The sequence below is a fragment of the Gorilla gorilla genome, chromosome 21 (assembly GCF_029281585.2).
Source record: "Gorilla gorilla gorilla isolate KB3781 chromosome 21, NHGRI_mGorGor1-v2.1_pri, whole genome shotgun sequence".
In the NCBI taxonomy this organism is placed as follows: domain Eukaryota; kingdom Metazoa; phylum Chordata; class Mammalia; order Primates; family Hominidae; genus Gorilla; species Gorilla gorilla.
Genome location: NC_073245.2, coordinates 47,695,174 through 47,715,087, shown reverse-complemented (window position 1 = coordinate 47,715,087; position 19,914 = coordinate 47,695,174). Strand labels below are relative to the sequence as shown.

Below are 19,914 nucleotides of genomic sequence, written 5' to 3'. Positions count from 1 at the left end.
ATTTCCTCATTTATAAAATGACTACATGCACCATGAAACATGGATCAAGTCCTTAGGTTAAGTCCCTTTGGATAAGTTGGGAAGCCTCATGCTAGATACTTTCTAGGTGCCCTGTGGTTCATAAATGATAACAGTCAAGAAGAGATGAACAAGAGAAAACAAGCGTACGCAGGTGGATGTGGGTTGCCTGGGAGAGAGGAAGAGCTTGGTGATAGAAAGCCTGCGCTCTAGAGGCAGATGACTCAGACCTCATTCCAGTCCTGCCATTTATGAGTTTGTTTTTTTGAGACAAGAGTCTCACCCTGTGTGTTTGGAGGTGGCAGTGGGTGAAGTGACTCTAACCAGAGTTATGTTATTGAGTGAATACTGCTCAGTAACCCAAGAGTATGGGTGGGAAGTGCCCTCCTGCCCAATTACATACCTTACTTTTGCTGTGCCTGTAAGAATGGGCCTGAACATAGGAAAGGAGGTCCACTTAGTGCTTTCTTCCTAAGCAATTCATACGTATCATGCCATGTCATACCACCAATGCCTATTTTACCGATGAGAAATTGAAGATCAGAGTGAAGGCATTCACCCGGGGTCACACCGCTGATAAGCCGCACTACTGTATTTCAAACCCTGTGAACTTTGGAGTTCACAGATGGACCTCCTTCTCCTCATATTGCCCTTCACCAAGAGCAGAGCTTTGTGAGTTCCCAGAATGAACTCTCTGGGGGACTGTGTGTCTGGGGTTCTCTGGGGCCCAGTCAAGGGACCAGGATGTAGAGTCTATTTCCCTGGAAAATTGGACTGGGCGTCTTTTGGAAAAAGAGATGATGCCTCTCTCTGTTGAGCCAACTTGGCTTTCCTGTTTGCCTGCTCTCTGCAGGTCTTGTGCTCAGTACAGGGGGTGCAAAGGTGACTAAGACACGGTGCTTGACCTTGAGGTTAAATAATACACCCTGAAGTCCTCTCCTAAGCCCACTTCCTCTCTCACTCAACATTCTGCCTACAAGAAACCCATTTGTTCTAACTGCTGATGACTCCAAAGTGTCTCTGGCTTCAACTCCATCCTTCAACTTCAGACCATTTTACTGACCTGCCCACAGGCTCCTCCCTCCATTTCCAAACTGACCTCATCATTCATTCCACTCCTCTTTCTCACACCTGCTTCTCTTCATCTTCATGAACAGGAACCTGAGTGTCATCTTTGACTCCTTTCTGCCCTCTCTTTATTCCTCCCACCTCTTAGCCAATCAAGTCCTACCTCTCAGACCCACCCAAATGTCTCCATTCACACTTTCCATCTTAGGGCACAAGCTCTCCCCTGGACTTCCCAGTACAGCCTCCCAGTGGGTCTCTCCAGACCTGCTGTTGCTCCACACGGCAGCCTGAGCAATCTTTGTGAGCTGTATGTCTGATCACATCACTCCCCTGCCGCAAAAACTTCATCTGCTTCCCACCACCCAGGTCCTCAGCATGACTTGTAAGCCCTGACAGGTGTGGCCCCTGCTGTCTTCCGGTCTCTTCCCAAATCCTCCCTCTGTCCCATGCAACCTGAACCATCTACACAGATACTACACTTGTTCTCGCCCTCTTTTCCTCTTCCTGTGAATGCTCCTCCTCAACCTGTGCTTGGCTAGTTCCTTACTGGTCCCTTCACGTCTTTTTTTTTTTTTTTTTTTTTTTGAGATGGAGTCTCGTTTCTTTGCCCAGGCTCGAGTGCAGTGGTGCGATCTCGGCTCACTGCAACCTCCGCCTCCTGAGTTCAAGCAATTGTCCTGCCTCAGACTCCCAAGTAGCTGGGATCACAGGCATATGCCAGCACACCTGGCTAATTTTTGTATTTTTAGTAGAGACGGGGTTTCACCATGTTGGCCAGACTGGTCTCGAACTCCTGACCTCAAGTGATCTGCCTGCCTCGGCTTCCCAAAGTGCTGGGATTACCGGCGTGAGCCACCGTGCCTGGCCCAGGTCTAATCTTAAACACCACTTTTACCAGAAAGCCTTTCAGGACCCACTCCCAGGAAAGGGTGGCCATCCCTCCAGCATGCCTGGGGCATACTAAACTTCCCCCATTAGGCACCAACCACACTGCATTATCATTGTTTACCCACTAGACTGTGAACTCTGTGAGGGCAGGGACTGTGGGGGTCTTATCCTCTCTGTATCTCCCGACTAGCACAGTAGCCTGAATCCCACCGATGTTGAGGTGCTCATGATCTCAGCTTTCTCATACCCCTGAGGTGCCACACGGCCCAGGGTAGTGGGCAGTCCCTGAGCTCAGCCAGACAGGGGTGTGTCCCCTGGCCCTTACTCCCCATGGAGTGACTTACCTGCAGCCTTTGCTGTTCTGAGTCCCGCTCCAGGACAGAGGCTTGTAGGAACATGGCTACCTCCTGCAGACTGTTGACACTGGCCTTGGTCTGCGCTAGGGACAGTGCCAAGTCCTGGGCCTTCTCCCTCCACTCAATCTCCCTGGCTTCTGTCTGTCTCAGGGCTGCCTGTAGCCGCTCCAGCTCCCGCTGCAGCCTGGGCTCTAAAGAATCAAGTTTTAGAGATTGTTCCTCCATTGGGGAGGTTTTGTGGCTGTGGGGTAAGGCTTCCAGGTTGTTCCTTTGCTGGGTCTCCCTCAGCTCCAGAATCTCCTGTTCCTTTTGTGCTAGAGTCAGCTGTAGCTCCCTTACACTCTGATGAAGGCCCCTTATCTCTTCCTCTTCTCTCTCCTGCCCCAGATTCTGCTTCTCTTGGATCATATTCTCTTGGACCCTCTGGGCCAGAGACTTCTCCAGCAGCTGCTCCCGTTCCTGCTGATGTCTCAGCTCTTCATCCCTCTGGGCAAGTGCCTGCTGCAGCTGCTGCACGTCCTCCTGGTATCGGAGATCCTGGTCCTGGATCTCACCTTCTCGTATCCTCAGAGCCTCCTCCAGCTGCCGAGTGTGTGCCTGGCAGGCATCCAGGGAGGCTTGCAGGGTTGCAGTGCTGGCCTCCAGACTGCGGCTCAATTCTGCCTGCTCGAGGAGATGCTGCTCTTTCCCCTGCAGGGCAGCATGAACCTTGCCAAGGGCCTCCTGCAGAGCCTCAGCCCGGGCCCAGGCAGCCTCCTCCTGATGCCGGGAGGACTGACTTTCTGCCCGCAGAGCTTCCAGCTCCTGGTCCCGTTCCTTGAGCACTGCCTGGGCCTGCAGCCAGCTGTCCTGCAGGGCCCTGGTCTCCACCTCATGCTCCTGTGCCTGCTCAGCACACTGCTGCTGGAGGGCCAACAGAGCTTTCTCCTGTTCCCGAGACTCAGCCCTTAGGTCTCCCAGCACCTCCTCCAGGGCCTGGACCCGCCGTCCCTCCACTGCCAGCTCTTCCTTGAGCCTTCGTGCCTGTTCCTTGTGGTCCTGAAGCTCTCCGTGACGCTCCTTCAGTGTCATATGGGCTTGCTCCAGAGCTCCCTGGAGGGCGTCTGCCTTTTCCTTCACCCTCTCCTCCTGTCCCTGGGCCTGCTGCTGTTCTTGCTGCAGAGCCTCCAGTTCCTGGTCCCTCTGGGCTAGGGCTCTCTGGGCCTCATCCAGTTGACTCTGAAGTGACTGCTCCTTCAGCTCCCCTTGTTCCCTGGCTTCCTGCAGTTGCTGCTGCAGGACCACTATTTCCTGCTCTCGCTGGGACAGGAGGAGGCTGGTCTCACCTACCTTCCTGTGCAGGCCCTGGAGCTGCTGCTCCAGCTGGTCTTTGAGCTCCTGGAGTTCGTGGATATGCTCCTGCTGACATTCCACCTCCTTCTCCTTATCACGCAGGATCAGTTTCATGTGCTCTAGGCTCCCGCGCTGTGCTTTACTTGGGCCCTTCCCTTCCTCTGCCCGTTCCTGCATCAGCTGCCTCTGAGTGGTCAGCTCCCGGCCTCGCTCTCTCAAGGACAGCTTGATCTGTTCCAGGTCCTCCTCCAGGATCTTGGTCTGCCGGGTCCTCTGATCCTCGAGAACCTGAATCCTCTCCTTCTGCAGCATCAGCTCCTTGTCTCTCCTCTCCAGATCCTGAGTCAGATGCTCTTTCTGCCTCCGCAGCTCCTCGATCTGTTCTCGCTGAGACTTCACCTCCTGGTCCCTCTCCTGCAGCTCTCTTGCCAGAACGGTGCTGTGGCTCTCCAGGTCATGGATCTGGCTGCTTTGTGCCTGCAGCTCCTGGCTCCTTTCTTCTAGGTCCAGCGTAAGGTGGGTCAAAGCCACTCTCTGGGTTTCCCTCTGGCCCTCCAGCTCCTTGATCAGTTTTTGCTGGCACTCCATCTTGTGATGGTTTTCCTCCAGTTCCAGGGCCAGGCATTCCAGAGTAACCAACTGCTTTTTCAGATCCTGAACCTGTCCTCTCTGGGACTCAATCATTTGGTCTTTCTTCTCAAGTTCTAGAAGCTGATGCTCCAAGACGTTCCTCTGAGTCTCCCGATCCTTCTCGAGCTCTCTGATCTGCTCCCTCTGCACAGTCAGCTTCTGCTCTCGCTCCTGGACGGCCATGGGCAGATGTTCTAAAACAGACCTACACTTCTCTAGCTCCTGAATCTGTTCTTGCTGCAGATCTACCTCTTGGTTCCTCTTCTTCAGGTCCAGAGACAGCAATTCCAAAGCAGCCTTCTGCATTTCCCGTTGCTTCTCCAGTTCCTGGATTTGTCCCTGCAGAGTCTCCACCTCCTCTTCTCTTTCAGCTAGGGTCTGGGTCAGGAGGGCCAAATTCTCTTGCAGAGCCTTCCCTTGGGCCACCTTCAGTTCGCCCTGCTCTTGCAGAGCCTGGGCTCTCTCACGCTCACTCTCCACCTCCTCATTTTTCAGCTTCAGTGCTGAGCGAGCCGTTCTCAGGTCTTCTTCCAGGATGCCAGCAGCACTTGCCTGAGCCCTGGCTTCTACGACAGCTGCTTGCAGGTGTTCCACCTGGGCTGTCAGGTTCTCCTTGGCTGCCTGAAGTAACTCTCGCTCACCCTAGAAGACAAGATGAAAAGCCACTTTAGACTACACTTCCCTGCTACTGTCACCCCAACACCGACCCTTCTCTTTCTTATTTTGTGGCACTAGCAGTGATAAGGACTTGGGCAAAAAAAAGTGGTGGTATATTCCACTTAAGCTGATACTGTAAAAGGGCATCCCTACCACCTTCCAGGACTCTGCTATGCCCAGGGGAGACGCTGGTCCTTCAGGACAAGGGGCAAAAATATCAACCTCAATTCAGAAAAAGCAATTGAAGGAGGATTCACTGGAACCTGAATAATGGCCCCCAGGGACATGGAGACAGCCAGAGGAACTGATAGACTTGCTGAAGGAAGTGGGACACATGACCACAGGCCAAGGTGGGCCCAAGGGACTACTCCTGAGGCAAACCCCTCCCTGAAACCAGTACCACTTTACCTGGGCTTCCATTCGCTGTAGCTCTGCTCTCCGCAGGCGACTCTGTAAGGATGCCATAGTTTCATGTAGTTCCATCAGCTCAGATTCTAGGGAGTTCTGCTTTCCTTCCCACTTGGATTTCTCTTTGAGAAGAGGAGAGGAGAGGAGAGGTAGTGGAGTAAGACCCATGTTTGGGATATAGAGGGATATAGAGGCAGATGGAGGATGGGGAACAGATTCAAAGGGAAGGAAGGCCAAGAAGGAGAAAATTATATCCAGTGTCCTAGAGATATCAAGGACATCAAGAGCTGGCAGATGCCAGCTGCTTCTATTTGCCTGGCAGCACTCCCTGCTGCTGCCAGCCCCAGCACTGCCTGGTAATCATCCCAATATGTCCTCATCCTCATCACAGAGAGCCTTGACCCTCAATTCCAGACAGGGTTGAGCCAGATGACACTGGAGGTCCCTTCTAGCCCCCAATCCTATAATTGTGCAGGAGCTCCTAGAGACCCGGGTGGCTCTGCTGGTTGCTCACCATTTCTGCAGCAGGCGTTGGAATCCCATTATTTTTGTGGCTCTCAGGGAACCCTCAAATGGCTTCAAAAAAGGCCCAGACCCAAGGTGTCCTCTTCTCTTTTTTTCTTTTTTTGAGATGGAGTCTTGCTCTGTCACCCAGGCTTGAATGCAGTGGCACAATCTTGGCTTACTGCAACCTCCACCTCCCGGGTTCAAGCGATTCCCCTGCCTCAGCCTCCCGAGTAGTTGGGATTACAGGTGCCCACCACCACACCCGGCTAACTCTTCTCTTTTACAGTAGAAACTTGAGCTTCAAGACCCTTCCTCTCCTATCCTTTGTAAGGAGTCATGACACTTTCCAGTCCTTGGCTGGCACATGGATATATCCTCCCCAGATCCCCTCTCCTTGCTTTCTCCCAAATAAGCTCATAATCCCTCAGCTACCAAAGGCTAACTTGGAGGACACAGTTGAAGATGATAAAAATAAGTAACATGGATGACAAAAGATGCAGTTTTATAATGTTCTTACTGTCCTGGCCCTGGGTCTCCAATTTTTTTAATTTTTAAATCTACAGAGACAGAAAATGGAAGCCCAGCCATTTCCTTCTTTCAGTTCATCAAATCTGTTCCTCCTAATCTCTTCTTCCAGGATGGGCCTCAAAGGCCAAGCAAAGCTGAAAAAATAGTTCAAGGGGGTCAGCACCCCTTTGGAAGTGCATCTAGATCTCACCTCACATTTCTGGGTAAATAATGGAGTGCAGCTGGGCGCGGTGGCTCACGCCTGTAATCCTAGCACTTTGGGAGGTCGAGGCAGGCGGATCACTTGAGGCCAGGAGTTCAAGCACTCCCTGCTGCTGCCAGCCCCAGCGCTGCCTGGTAATCATCCCAATATGTCCTCATCCTCATCACAGAGAGCCTTGGCCCTCAATTCCAGACAGGGTTGAGCCAGATGACACTGGAGGTCCCTTCTAGCCCCCAATCCTATAATTGTGCAGGAGCTCCTAGAGACCCCGGTGGCTCTGCTGGTTGGTGAACATGGTGAAACCCCGTCTTTATTAAAAATACAAAAAAATTAGCCAGGCGTGGTGGCGCATGCCTATAATCCTAGCTACTCAGAAGACAGAGGTTGCAGCGAGCCGAAGTCGTGACATTGTACTCAAACCTGAGTGACAGAGTGAGGTGTCGTCTCAAAAATAAAATAAAATAAACAGAGTGGCTGCTAGGCCTGTGCCTGCCACTTCTGGGCTCCCCACCTATCCCTTCTCCCTCTCAATCTCCCTGCCTGTCTTGAGCTTCTCACCTTCCTGATTCTGGGAGAGCTGTCTCTGCAGATCCTGCAACTCTGTGTGGACCTGGCTCTTCTCAGCCTCAGTATCAGTTAGACGCTCTTCCAGTTTCTGGACCTGATCCCTCAGAACATCCTGGGAAAGGAAGGGCATGGCTAAACGTGAGTTCCTCATCTTCCACAAAACAATGTGGGGCTCAAGCTCTCTCCTCATTCTCAGCCTCTGTGGTGGGCCGCCATTGTGGACCTACTCCCAGATTGCCGGGTTACTTCCTCTGAACACGTGTATTTAGCTCCCTGAAGTGATGACAGGCTCTGCTCCACTTGGATGGAGTGTGAGAATCCATCCCCTTCTGACCTATCTATGTCTTTTGAAACAGAGCTCCTGCTCAAAGTTAGCCCAGGGGTCACCTCTTCCCTCTCAACACTCCTACTTCAAAGCTCAGCCCAAAGGTCATCTCTTCTTTCCTTCTGACCCTTCCCAAATCAGGATGAATTGCCCCCTACTCCTAGTTCCAACAGTGCATCACTTGCGTCTGTTATTGATCCAATTAATTCTCTCAGTTCTGCTTTCCAGTAGAATGCAGTTTGGTTCCTCCACCATGTCACAAGCCTTCTTTAGGCAGAGACCAGGTCTTTCTCCTTTTTGTATACCCAGCCCAGAGTGGCTGACATATGGATGACACTCAATTTGTATTGACTGATAGGTTCACTGTGAGGTGGAATTTATGAGCTCTTTCAGACCTAGGCCTAGAACACGCCTATAAATGCCAACCTCAAATCTCAGTGGTCACTGATTTCTAGGGTTTCTCTTGGAAGCCTGGGTACCTAGAATTAATTCATAGCTGAGTGGAAAACGATGGAAAACAATGCCATACATCTGCCCAGGGTATGGGCAGGGTTCACTTTTGTCGTTCAACCTGGAGTGCAATGGCGCAATCTTGGCTCAGTGCAACCTCCACCTCCCGGGTTCAAGTGATTCTCCTGCCTCAGCCTCCTGAGTAGCTGGGATTACAGGTGCCCACCGCCACCTCTGGCTAATTTTTGTATTTTTAGTAGAGATGGGGTTTCACCATGTTGGCCAGGCTGATTTTGAACTCCTGACCTCAGGTGATCCACCTGTCTCAGCCTCCCAAAGCTCACGGCGTGAGCCACCGTGCCTGGCCTACCCAGGGTTTTTTGGTTTACAGGGCTCATTCAAGATCCTCTCTCATCTAATCCTCAAAACCCTGAGCAGGCACTATCTGCCCTACTCTGCAAGGGAAAACAAGGCCCAGGAACTTCAAATGCTTCATTTGTGGTTGCCAGGTGGTAAGTGATAGAGGTGAAACTCATCCCAACTTGATCTCAGGAATAAAACAGGTCAAACTGCTTCACACCTCTTTGCCTCATGCTTTTCGAGGGATGTAAAGAGTTCGGGAAAGGGGAGCAGAGAAACATACCCGGGTCTGTTGAGTCTTCCACAGGTCTTGATGAAGCTTGTGGAGGGCAGATGCTACTGCCTCAGCGGAGAGAGCAGTCAGCAGGGGCCCTCTCTTAAAGAGGCTCCTAGCTCCATTCTGGTCTGAAAAAATAAGGAAAACCTCCTTACCTGGCTGCCACTATGAAAAGAAACAGCCAGACCTCTCCAGACACAGCCCTGTCCTTCCTACTGGTCCCTCCTCTCCGCAAAGAACCCCTTTCTCAGCAGTTTACTCATCACATATTTTCTCCATAAGTATGGGCCAGGCACTATGGTGGGTGCTAGATTAATGCGAGCTATCACTTATTATGCACTTAATAAGTGCCAGGAACCGTGTAAGTGATTCACATCTGCAACCTCATAACTCCTTGGTGAAATTATAAGGTAAGTACTTTTAACATCCTCATTTTGTAGTTGAGGAAAATCAAGCTCAGAGAGGACAGGTGACTTGCCCAAGGACACATAGCTAGCAAATGGTAGAGCTGGGGCTTAAACTCAGAATTAATTCCCAAGTATGTAATCTTAACCCTGAAGCAATATGGTCTAACAAATAGCATTCCTCTCCCTTTCCCCTGGGAGCCAGGCCTGGCTTTGGCCCAAAGGACCTAGTTCTGGGGAGGCTGTCTCACCTGGCTCAAGGCCCCAGAGGGAAGGAGCAGAGTCTCCCCCACCACTCAGCTCAGGCCTGCTCTCACAAACAGACCCCAGGGCCTGCTGCAGGACAGAGTAGAGGCTGGCTAGCTGGGCCTGGGCCTGGGCCTGGTTCCCGGGCTGCTGCTCTGCGGCCAGCGCTTCTAGCTGGCTCTCTGTGCTGCGCAGTCGCAGCTGTAGTTGGGCTGCCTTGGCTTCCTGGGCCCACAAGGAGGCTCGCAGCTGCTGCTCCGTGATATGAGACGCCTCCAGCTCCTCCAGCAGCTGTGCTTCCTGGGCCAGAAAGTCAGCCTCCTTTTCCTTCACCTCTTGCCTTAGTAATTCCATCTGTCAAGGAAGAATTTTACATAATATAAGCAGGAAGCAGATACCCTCTCCTCAGGCCTTCCCAGGCCAGACCCCACTCAATCCTTGTACAAACTCTGATCAGGGCTGGGAGGATTTCAGCTCAGCTCTCAGGCAGGTAGAGGGGCTCTGAAATGAGTGTTACCCGAGATCTAACACCTGGCTGCCTGCCGACTACTGAACACATGGGCCCAGGCTGCTATGCTAATGGGCTTCAGCCCTGGCTTCCTGGGCAGATAGGCTGGCTCCTTGCTATGATCAGAACTCTGCCCTGAAACCTCGACGCTGCGCCTAGTAAGACCAGTCACAATAACACAGCTACCATGTATTGAATGCTTATTGTGTTCCTGACACTTTATATATTCCTATAATGGTTACAGGAATTAGGAACAATTATTGTTCACCCTTGTTTTATGGATGAAGAAGCTGACGTTCACACAATTAGAAAGCTTACATTCAAACTCAAGACTGTTCAACAGTCAAACCTGTGTGCCCTTAACCCCTGCAATCCACTATCTGGCTCTTACACCCCATTCCTTCCCTCCTAGTTCCATCTTTTCTCTGTATACAATATCTGGGCTTCTGATGGGGGCAGACTGAGTCCCTGGAAGTCTTGCTGCTGCCTGCCTGATCTGGAGTATTTCTGGTTGCTCATTCTCCCTGCTACATCTTGCCAACCAGACCCAGCATACTTTGAAGCGGGTGTGCTGGAACCAGGCCTGCAAGGGCTACACCCCTGTGTGCACTTTGCTGTGGGCTGTCAGGTTTCCCACAGGAGCCATGCCCATCTCTGGGTCAGATTCCCAAGCCCCTGCCTTGTCTAGTCCTGGCTTCCCCCTCCTGTAGGGGTGTTGAGGCACCAGCCTATCCTGTAATCAGGAAAAATAGATGGGTCCTCTCCATGAGAGGACTCAGAGCAATCAATCCACCGCTTCAGAATCAGGCTTCTGCCAGGGATGCAGAGCTCATAACCAGAGTGGGAAGTACCTGAGCACTGAGCTCTTTCTGTTCTCCCTGGGCCTCCTGCATGTCCTGGCGCAGGGCACTCAGCTCTTGTTGTCGAATAGAGTCAGCTTCTTGTAAAACAAGGAGTCTCTGTTCCTTTTCCATCAGTGACAGAGTCAGGCTAAAAAGAGAGGGGTCAGAGTGCTGGGCCATTCTCTTAGGGAATGAAAAATTACCTTCTCATCTGAGTATTCTAAACATAGCATTAATAATCAAAATAGAAATAGTAATGATAATGATTATGATGTAACAATAAAAGCTATCATTTATTGAGCACTTACTATAATAAGTGCTCCTAGGTACTTCCTGCAGATGATGCCCCATTTCAACCTCACAGGTTTTTTTGTTTTTTTTTCTATTGAGACAGAGTCTTGCTCTGTTACCCAGGCTGGGGTGCAGTGGCACGATCTTGGCTCACTGCAGCCTCTGCCTCCCGGGTTCAAATGATTCTCGTGCCTCAGCCTCCAGAGTAGCTGGGATTGCAGGCATGCACCACCATGCCTAGCTATCAACCTTATTCTTCTCTGGCAAATTTCACATATACCTTATATTAGTACCTCACGATCAACATGTCCAAATCTTCCCCATCCCTTTCCTCTCCTCCCCTGTCCACCCAATCATCTCCTACTATATTCCCTAGCTCAGTGAATGGCACTTCCATCCACACGGTGTCCTAACGTAGAACCTTGACTACTCCAGAGTTCTCCCTTCAACCTACCTACATCCAATCTATGATTATATACAATTGATTCTAACTCCCTTAACATCCTTTAAACCTCTTCTCTTCTCTCCTCCTCTTCCCCACTACCCTACCTTGGTTTAGCTTTAGGATCTCTCATCAGGACAACTGTACCAGCCTAACTTGTCTTCCTGCCTCTAGTTTCACCACCAAAATAATGTGTCCCTTCTCAAACTGTGTCTTTTTTTTGTTGTTTTTTGCTTTTTTTGAGATGGAGTCTCGTTCTGTCACTGAGGCTGGAGTGCAGTGGTGTGATCTCAGCTCACTGCAACCTCCACCTCCTGGTTCAAGCAATTCTCCTGCCTCAGCCTTCCAAGTAGCTGGCATTACAGGCACCCACCACCACGCCCAACTAATTTTTTTTGTATTTTTAGTAGACATGTTGGCCAGGCTGGTCTCGAATTCCTGACCTCAAGTGATCTGCCCACCTCAGCCTCCCAAAGTGCTGGGATTACAGTCGTGGGACACCGCACCCAGCCCATCCCCTTCTCAAATTCCCACAGCACTAAGAATACAAGCTGCTCTTCACTCTGAATGGTCTTCTTTCACTCCTGATGTCTCATGGCATTACAATCCCTTCAAATACATCATAAGTTGGATTGTATCAATTTCCCTGCTTAAAATTCTCCAGAGGTTTCCTATGAAACTCAAACTACTCAAACTACGAACTCCTTGCTGTGGCCTACCGAATCTTGAATGCTGTGGACCTGCCCAGCTCATGCCACTCTCCTCATTCACCAGGCTCCAATTACAATCCAATCAGGCTCCAACCACTCTTTCAGTTAACACTGTGAACTTTTATCTGCCTCACGGCCTTTGCATATTATTTCTCCTCTTACAGAATAGAACTCCCCCTCACCCTTTTACATGGGTAGCTCCACTTCATGCTGAGTGCTCAGTTTAAATGCAACTTCCTGAGAAAGGCCTTCCCTAACAACGGTTCTAAAGTCTCTTCTCTCTCACCCTGTTTCCTCCATGTGTCATAACCTGTAATAATTTGAGTTATTATTTGATTAATGTCTTCCCCACAAAACTATAAATTCTACTGGGGTAGGGACCATACAGTCTTGTTTATCACTGTATCCCCAAGCATGGTGCCTGGTGCATAACGGGCGTTCTCGAAATATTTACTAAATAAATGAAGTTCAAGCTTTGAAGACAGGAACCATGTCCTCTCCACATGGCTACATGTACATCCCAGAGTTGCAGACATGAAAGGCAAGGTGGCCTGAGCAAACAACTGTCAATATCACAGTGACCATGGCAGCCAGACAGACAAAAGCCACCTCCATGGCCTATCTAGCCTACCTGGCTTTCTCTCTCTCCAGCTCCTTCTGAATTCGGTTATACTCCTGGGTCTCTCTCAGCTTCTCCTGAACCTCCTGCTCCACCAGCCTCTGGGAGTCATCCTGGGCCACCAGCTGAGACTTCAAGTCCTCCACCTGGAAAATTAAGGGCATGAAGACCAAGATGGCAGGGCAGGGGGCCGGTGGGAAGATGCTCCTCACCTAGGGCTTCAGGGTCCTTCGAGGTTTACCATAGTCAGTGGCCATTTCCAATGCTCTGGTGATTCCACCAATCCCTACACACTGTTCTTAACCACCCCCTTCCTCAATACAATTCAGCCTGGTCATCTGCCTCCCAGCCTCACATATGCTGCATAGAGGCAGGCACAAATAAAAATCTTGGCTGGGCTGGGTGCGGTGGCTCACACCTGTAATCTCAATACTTTGGGAGGTCAAGGCGAGCAGACTGCTTGAGACCAGGAGTTCGAGATCAGTCTGGGCAACATAGTGAGACCCTGTCTCTATAAAAATTTAAAAATTAGCCAGTGTGATGGCACACATCTGTAGTCCCAGCTACTCAGGGGGCTGAGGTGGGAGAATTGCTTGAGCTTGGGAAGTCAAGACTGCAGTGAGCTATGATCTGCACTTCAGCCCGGGCGACATAGTGAAATCCTGTCTCCCCCACCAAAATGAAGGAAAAAAAGGCTGACTATAACTACTCCCAAAGGCAAAACATGTATTGTGATTGTTTTTTTAAAAATGAAAAGTCAGAACATCATTTGATATAGGATTCTGAGGAGAAGCAACCTAGTATGTAAAAATATTAGATTTTTGGCAAGGACGGAAAGAACAATTGAAACTGAGACAGCCAGGGAAAACAAAAGCTCTGCGACCATTACAGAGAAAGAGATTACTATCCCAGGGCTCTGCCAGGCACATGCTCAACTCTGAGCACCCTCTAATTTTCCACTCAGTACTGTGGCCCACCCATCTACCCTCCCAAACCAGACAGCAGGGCCAAGGTTCTCCCTGTCCTGCAAGAGGAAGTGGGAAAGCCTGGCTGTGTTGGGGAAGGACCATGGGACTGGGTGGGGAGGAGGAGGGGACCTGCTTCTGCAGGTCCATCTTATCCTGCAGCAGGGAGCTGCTCTCTTCTTGGAGGGCAGCAAGGTCATCTCTGTGCTGCCGGGCTGCCTCCTTCAGCTCCCGTTGAGCCTCCTGGAGCTGGGTCTGTAGTATCCCAGTGGTCTCCTGAAGAGGGATAAGAAATCATTGAGTAGAGGAAATCTGTGTCATAGAAATACTGGTTTTTTTGGTGGGGTGGCAAAAGCTGAGGCAGGAGCCAGCAATCCACATTGTTTCCACCTCACCTTCTCACTTCCTAGTCCCTCTCCTCCCTCACAAAGTGCACTGGCTCACCCAGGTTTCTTGGTCAGAGTCCATGAATTGGTAATAGTCTCTCACCTAGACCATGGGAACAGTCTCCTAACCATATCCCTACTTCCACTTGATGCCATGATCCCCTAAAAACACACACACACTATTCTCTACTCAGGAGAGTAGAGAATACATACACATATATGTATATACATATGTATACGTATATATAGATAAATCATATCCCATCCCTGCTTTTTAAATACCACCCAACTGCCCAGGCGCGGTGGCTCATGCCTGTCATCCCAACACTTAGGGAAACCAAGGTGGGTGGATCACTTGAGGTCAGAAGTTTGAGACGAGCCTGGCCAACATGGTGAAACCCTTTCTCCACTAAAAACACAAAAATTAGCCAAGCATGGTGGCGGGCACCTGTAATCCCAGCTACTTGGGAGGCTGAGGCACAAGAATTGCTCCAACCTGGGAGGCGAAGGTTGCAGTGAGCTGAGATAGTGCCACCGCACTCTAGCCTGGGTGACAGAGCGAGACTCAGTCTCAAACAAATACATACATACATACCATCCAACAGTTTCCCATTGCTCTTAGAACAAAATCCAAGCTCCTACAATGGCTGACACAGGGCTTCTGGCTACCGCTCCACTCGCCCCTGAGTTTATCAAGCTGGAGCCACACTGCCTCCTTTTTGTCCTTGAACTTCCCAAGCCCTCTTCTGTGTCCCACGGCCCTTGCGACAGGTGTTTCCTCTGCCTAAAGTGTTCTTCACATGGCAGGCATTTCTTTTTTTTTCAAATGGCTTGAGATATAACTCATATACCATACAATTCACTCATTTAACGTATACAGTGTAGTGGGTTTTAGGATATTCACAGAGTTGTGCAACTATCATCGCAATCAATCTTAGAACATTTCCATCAATCCCAAAATAAACCCCGTGCCCATTCACACTCAATCCCCATTCCCCACCCCATTCCCCATCATAAATCTGCTTTCTGCCTCTATAGAGTTGCCTATTCTTGGTGTTTCATATAAATGGAAGCATATCCTATAAAATATATGGCCTCTTGTGTCTGGCTCTTCCACTTAACCTGATGTTTTCAAGGTTCACCTATGTTGTATCACGGAGCTGGTTTCTTTTTAACCTTCAAGTCTCAGCTCAGATGTTACTTTCTCAGTGAGGTCTTCCCTGACCACTAAGTGCAAAGTGAACCTCCTTTGAATCACTCTCAGTTGTATCATTCTATTTCCTTTATAGCACTTATCACAAACTGTAATAATCTCATTTACTTTGTGTCTGCTCATTTGTCATCCATTTCTGCCACAGGAATGTAAGTTCCTTGAGAGCAGGGGCAATGTCTGTTATGCTGACTGCTGTGCCACACCTTTTTTTTTTTTGAGTCTCGCTGTCACCAAGGCTGGAGTGCAGTGGCGTGACCTCAGCTCACTGCAACCTCCGCCTCCTGGGCTCAAGCTATTCTCCTGCTTCAGCCTCCCAAGCAGCTGGGATTACAGGCAAATGCCACCACACACAGCTAATTTTTGTATTTTTGTAGAGATGAGGTTTCACCATGTTGGCCAGGCTAGTCTCGAACTCCTGACCTCAACTGATCTGTCCGCCTCGGCCTCCCAACGTGCTGGGATTACAGGTGCCCGCCACCATGCCCGGCTAATTTTTGTATTTTTAGTAGAGATGGGTTTCACCATGTTGCCCAGGTTGGTCTTTAACTCCTGACCTTAGGTGATCCACCCACCTTCGCCTGCCAAAGTGCTGGGATTACAGGCGTGATCTACCCTGCCCAGCCTGTGCCATACCTTTATGTACTTGTCATGTGTCAGCACTTAGCACAGGGCCTGGCACATAAGAAGTGCCCAAGAACTCTTCATGGTCGAATGGGTAAATGAGTGCCCCTTTCTCCCCTACTCCCGAGACCACCCTCCATACCTGCTCCTTTAATTTCTGGACTTTCATGTCCTGCCTCAGTCGTTCCAGTTGTTGGCTGGCATCTGCTAGCTCCTTCTGCGTCTGCAGCAGTGTCTCCAGGAGGGATACTCTCTCCTTCTCTGTTTCCAGCTGCATCTGTGGAGGGGTAGGGGGGTAACAGTTTGTGGGCCCAGGGTTACCATGCTCACCAACGAGGCCACAAGCACATCCCAGCTGCCCTAGGGCTCTCCTAGCAAATGGGAAGGGGCTGAGGGCAAAGGAAGATCTGAGCCCATGGGTTCAGAACAAGGAAGTGCAAAGATTACCACTGGTTTGCAAGCTGACAGGATGTGGTACATGTCAGCCCTCCCTCAGGAAGTATGACATACTGCCGGAACTGTGGCTAATGGTGCGGACCACCCTGCTCACTGGTAGCAAAGTGGGTAGCTACCCTCTCTTCTGGAAGCCCCTCTGCAGCACTCCTCTTGGGAGTGGAAAAGGAAGTGGTCAAGGTAAGGAGATCGCTGATTGGACGTGCAGCTCCAATCCTCCTAGCTTCCCACCTGGCATAGGGCACTCTCTGCCTGGGTCCGTTCTTCTTCCCTCTGGGCCTGGATGGCCTCCATTTCTGTCTGCTGCTCCTTTAGCCTCATTTCCAGCTCCATTTTTTCCCTTTCTAAGCTCTCCAGAGCCTTTGCCAGCTCCTGCTGGTGCCAGGAGCGCTCCTTCTCCTGGCCACATGAAGGAAACACCATTAGAACCAAATGGGTGAGGAGGGGAGGCAGGAGTACTGGATTGGAAAAACAAAGTCTCTCTACTACTCACTAGTGGGGTGACCTTGGTACCTCTCTAAGCCTGTTGCCTCATCTGTAAAGCAAGGCTAATAGTACCTGCCTTATCTATCTTACTAAATTTCATGACAACCAAATGAGATTCATTTTAAAAAATAAAATTATATAATACATGTGGAAGTACCTTCCAAACTGCAATTGTCCCTTATATATGCTACAAGTATCTGGGTTTTAAAATGTATTTCTATTTTTAATTTTTTTTGGAGACGGAGTCTTGCCCTGTCACCCAGGCTGGACTGCAGTGGCATGATCTCCGCTCACTGCAACCTCCACCTTTCAGGTTCAAGTGATTCTCCTGTCTCAGCCTCCCTAGCAGCTGGGACTACAGGTGCCCCCCACCATGCCCGGCTAATTTTTGTATTTTTAGTAGAGATGGGGTTTCAACATGTTGGCCAGGCTGGTCATGAACTCCTGACCTCAAGTGATCTGCCTGCCTCGGCCTCCCAAAGTGCTGGGATTATAGGCATGAGCCACTGTGCCTAGCCTAGGCATTTTTATTTTTAGAGATGGGGTCTCACTATGTTGCCCAGGCTGGACTCGAACTCCTGGGCGCAAGTGGTCCTCCTGCCTCAGCCTCCTGAGTAGCTAAGACCACAGGGGCATGACACCACACACAGCTCCGTATTTGTTATCTTTAAAGCAGCCACATTGTGGTTGACAGTTGTAACAATGAACTGAGGCGGCCAATTCTGGCTGTCTGCTGCCTGCTCTCCTCTACTCAGAGTTGCAGAGTTAGCCCCTGAAGAATCAGGCCTGGCCCAGTGAGGATGTCTCCCTGTATTATATAAGAGCATTAGGATAGGGGTGCTGCTTGTCTTAGCGGTCTTCCAGCAACCAAAGCTTTCCCAAGCTCTCTGACTAGTTCAGGACCCTCTATTAGGTGTACAGGATAGAGGTGAAGGGCTCTGGAGTTGGGCTGCCTGGGTGGAAAATCTTTAATCTAACACTACTGGCATGATCTCAATTTCTAAACAACTCTGTGCCTCAGTTTCTTCATCTATTAAAATGGGGATAACAACAGTGTCATTCTCCTCAGGTTGTATTGAGGATGGAGATAAGTCGTGTGAATCACTTTAAATGTGCTTAGCACACAGAAAGCGGGCAATACACAACAGCCAGCATCATCATCACATTAGTATTCCCTGCACTTTTCCTTTAAAATGCTTGTAAGTTTGTCGTTGCTTATTCATGTAATGGGAATGCCTCTAGTGTTTCAGCCTTCCCAGTGTCATCCTGTGCAGCTTTCCCCCTCATTCACTACACCCTGGCTACACACACCTGCCTCCTTGCAGGTCCTTGAGCACACTAAACACTTTTTTTTTTTTGAGACAGAGTCTCACTCTATCGCCCAGGCTGGAGTGCAGTGGGGTGATCTCGGCTCACTGCAACCTCTGCCTCCCAAGTTCAAGTGATTCTCCCGCCTCAGCCTCCCAAGTAGCTGGGATTACAGGCGCCCGCCACCACTCCCAGCTATTTTTTTTTGTATTTTTAGTAGAGACATGGTTTCACTACGTTGGCCAGGCTGGTTTTGAACTCCTAACCTCAAGTGATCTGCCCGCCTAGGCCTCCCAAAGTGCTAGGATTACAGGTGTGAGCCACTGCACCCAGCCAACATGTTCATGCCTTAGAGCCTTTACTCGTGCTTCCTTCTACCTGGAAAGCCCTTCTCCCGCCTACTCCATCATTCCTCACGCCTAAACTAACACTTCCTTGGTGAAGCCTTCCCAGACCATACAATTGACAGTGGTCTGGCTGGACGTGGTAGTTCACGCATATTATCCCAACATTTTGCGAGGCCAAGGTAGGATGATCACTTGAGCCCAAGAGTTTGAGACCAGCCTAGGCAACATGGTGAAATCCCTTATCTACAAAAAATGCAAAAATTAGTCAGGTGTGGTGGTTCACTCCTGTGGTCCCAGCTACTTGGGAGGCTGAGGTAGGAGGATCACTTGAGCCCAGGAGGGCCTTGAGGGTGAGGCTGCCGTTAAGCCCTGATCACACCACTGCACTCCAGCCTGGGCAACAGAGCAAGACCCTGTCTCAAAAGAAATAATAATAATAAAAAGAAAAAAAAGAGGTCTTCCTTTGTTCTTCCTTATAAAACCCGGCAATGTGTAATGTCAGTTACAGGACAGTCATGAATGACAAATTATTTTACCCTCTTGTTCAAAAAGCCAAAGACAGTGGGTATAGCTCAGTGGCAGAGTGTGTGACTACAAAAAGCCAAAGCCAACTGTAAAAATATGAAAAAGATGAATGTTAATAGCAGTTGCAAGTGTTAAAAAAACTGATCTATTTGCTCTATGTGAGTTAGAAGTGTGTTATAGCTACAAGAAGAGCTAATTCTGTGATGTGTAGGAAGTAACAGTCCAGCATTGCTGGTATGACCATGAACAGAATATTCTGCCCAGTTCAAAGTGCCACCTTTACACCACTGGGACATGAGTAAGTTGTAACATGCCTAGAAGAAAGCAACCATGTTGGTGGGGTATTTCAAGCAAATCTAAGGCTCATTTGTTCCTGGTAATAGGTTTTGGTTCAACATGAATTTCCTAATAACTAGATCTATTTAAAATAAATGGGCAGCCAAGTGATGGAATACAATAGCAGCTAAGCAACCATTTGGAAGGGACATTACAGAGGTGGATAAAGCAGAAATGGTTAGGAGTTTGGGCCCTGAATCCCTTTTCTACTCCTTATTAGCCATGTAACCGTGACTTCTCTTTTTATATTTTATTTATTTAGAGATGGGGATCTTGCTATGTTGCCCAGGCTGGTCTCGAACTCCTGGCCTCTAGCAATCCTTCCGCCTTGGCCTCCCAAATTGTTGGAATTACAGGTGTAAGCCACCACGCCCAGCCCTGAGTGACTTCTCTATGCATTTATTCACCTTTATTGTGTGAATAAAGCATTCAGCATGGTGCTTGGCATGGGGAAGTGCTTAACAAGTGTCCAATATCATTACTCTTAAAGGGGAGACAAGACAGTAAGTAGATGGAAGAATAAAGAATACAACTGCCAAGAGTGTTTCTTTTTCTTTTTTTTCTTTGAGACAGAGTCTCACTCTGTTGCCCAGGCTGGAGTGCAGTGGTGTGATCTTGGCTCACTGCAACCTCCACCTC

General features: G+C 49.6%; 1 protein-coding gene across 11 annotated transcripts in view; it reads right to left on the bottom strand.

The window, feature by feature from the left end:
* CEP250 (centrosomal protein 250) overlaps window positions 1-19,914 on the bottom strand; it is a 56,877-nt gene that overhangs the window by 4,625 nt on the left and 32,338 nt on the right. For 9 of the 11 annotated variants that reach the window (XM_055373394.2, XM_019016878.4, XM_055373397.2 and 6 more), the window contains 10 exons: window positions 16,505-16,672; window positions 15,963-16,097; window positions 13,733-13,876; window positions 12,648-12,781; window positions 10,583-10,721; window positions 9,229-9,577; window positions 8,580-8,701; window positions 7,153-7,273; window positions 5,358-5,479; window positions 2,319-4,934 (listed from right to left, as the gene is read on the bottom strand). In XM_055373394.2, coding sequence (XP_055229369.2) covers window positions 2,319-4,934; window positions 5,358-5,479; window positions 7,153-7,273; window positions 8,580-8,701; window positions 9,229-9,577; window positions 10,583-10,721; window positions 12,648-12,781; window positions 13,733-13,876; window positions 15,963-16,097; window positions 16,505-16,672 — 4,050 coding nt within the window. Of the gene's footprint in view, window positions 1-421; window positions 533-2,318; window positions 4,935-5,357; window positions 5,480-7,152; window positions 7,274-8,579; window positions 8,702-9,228; window positions 9,578-10,582; window positions 10,722-12,647; window positions 12,782-13,732; window positions 13,877-15,962; window positions 16,098-16,504; window positions 16,673-19,914 lie in introns of all 11 variants that reach the window. The other 2 variants (XR_008674639.2, XM_063702285.1) reach the window with 2 other exon arrangements.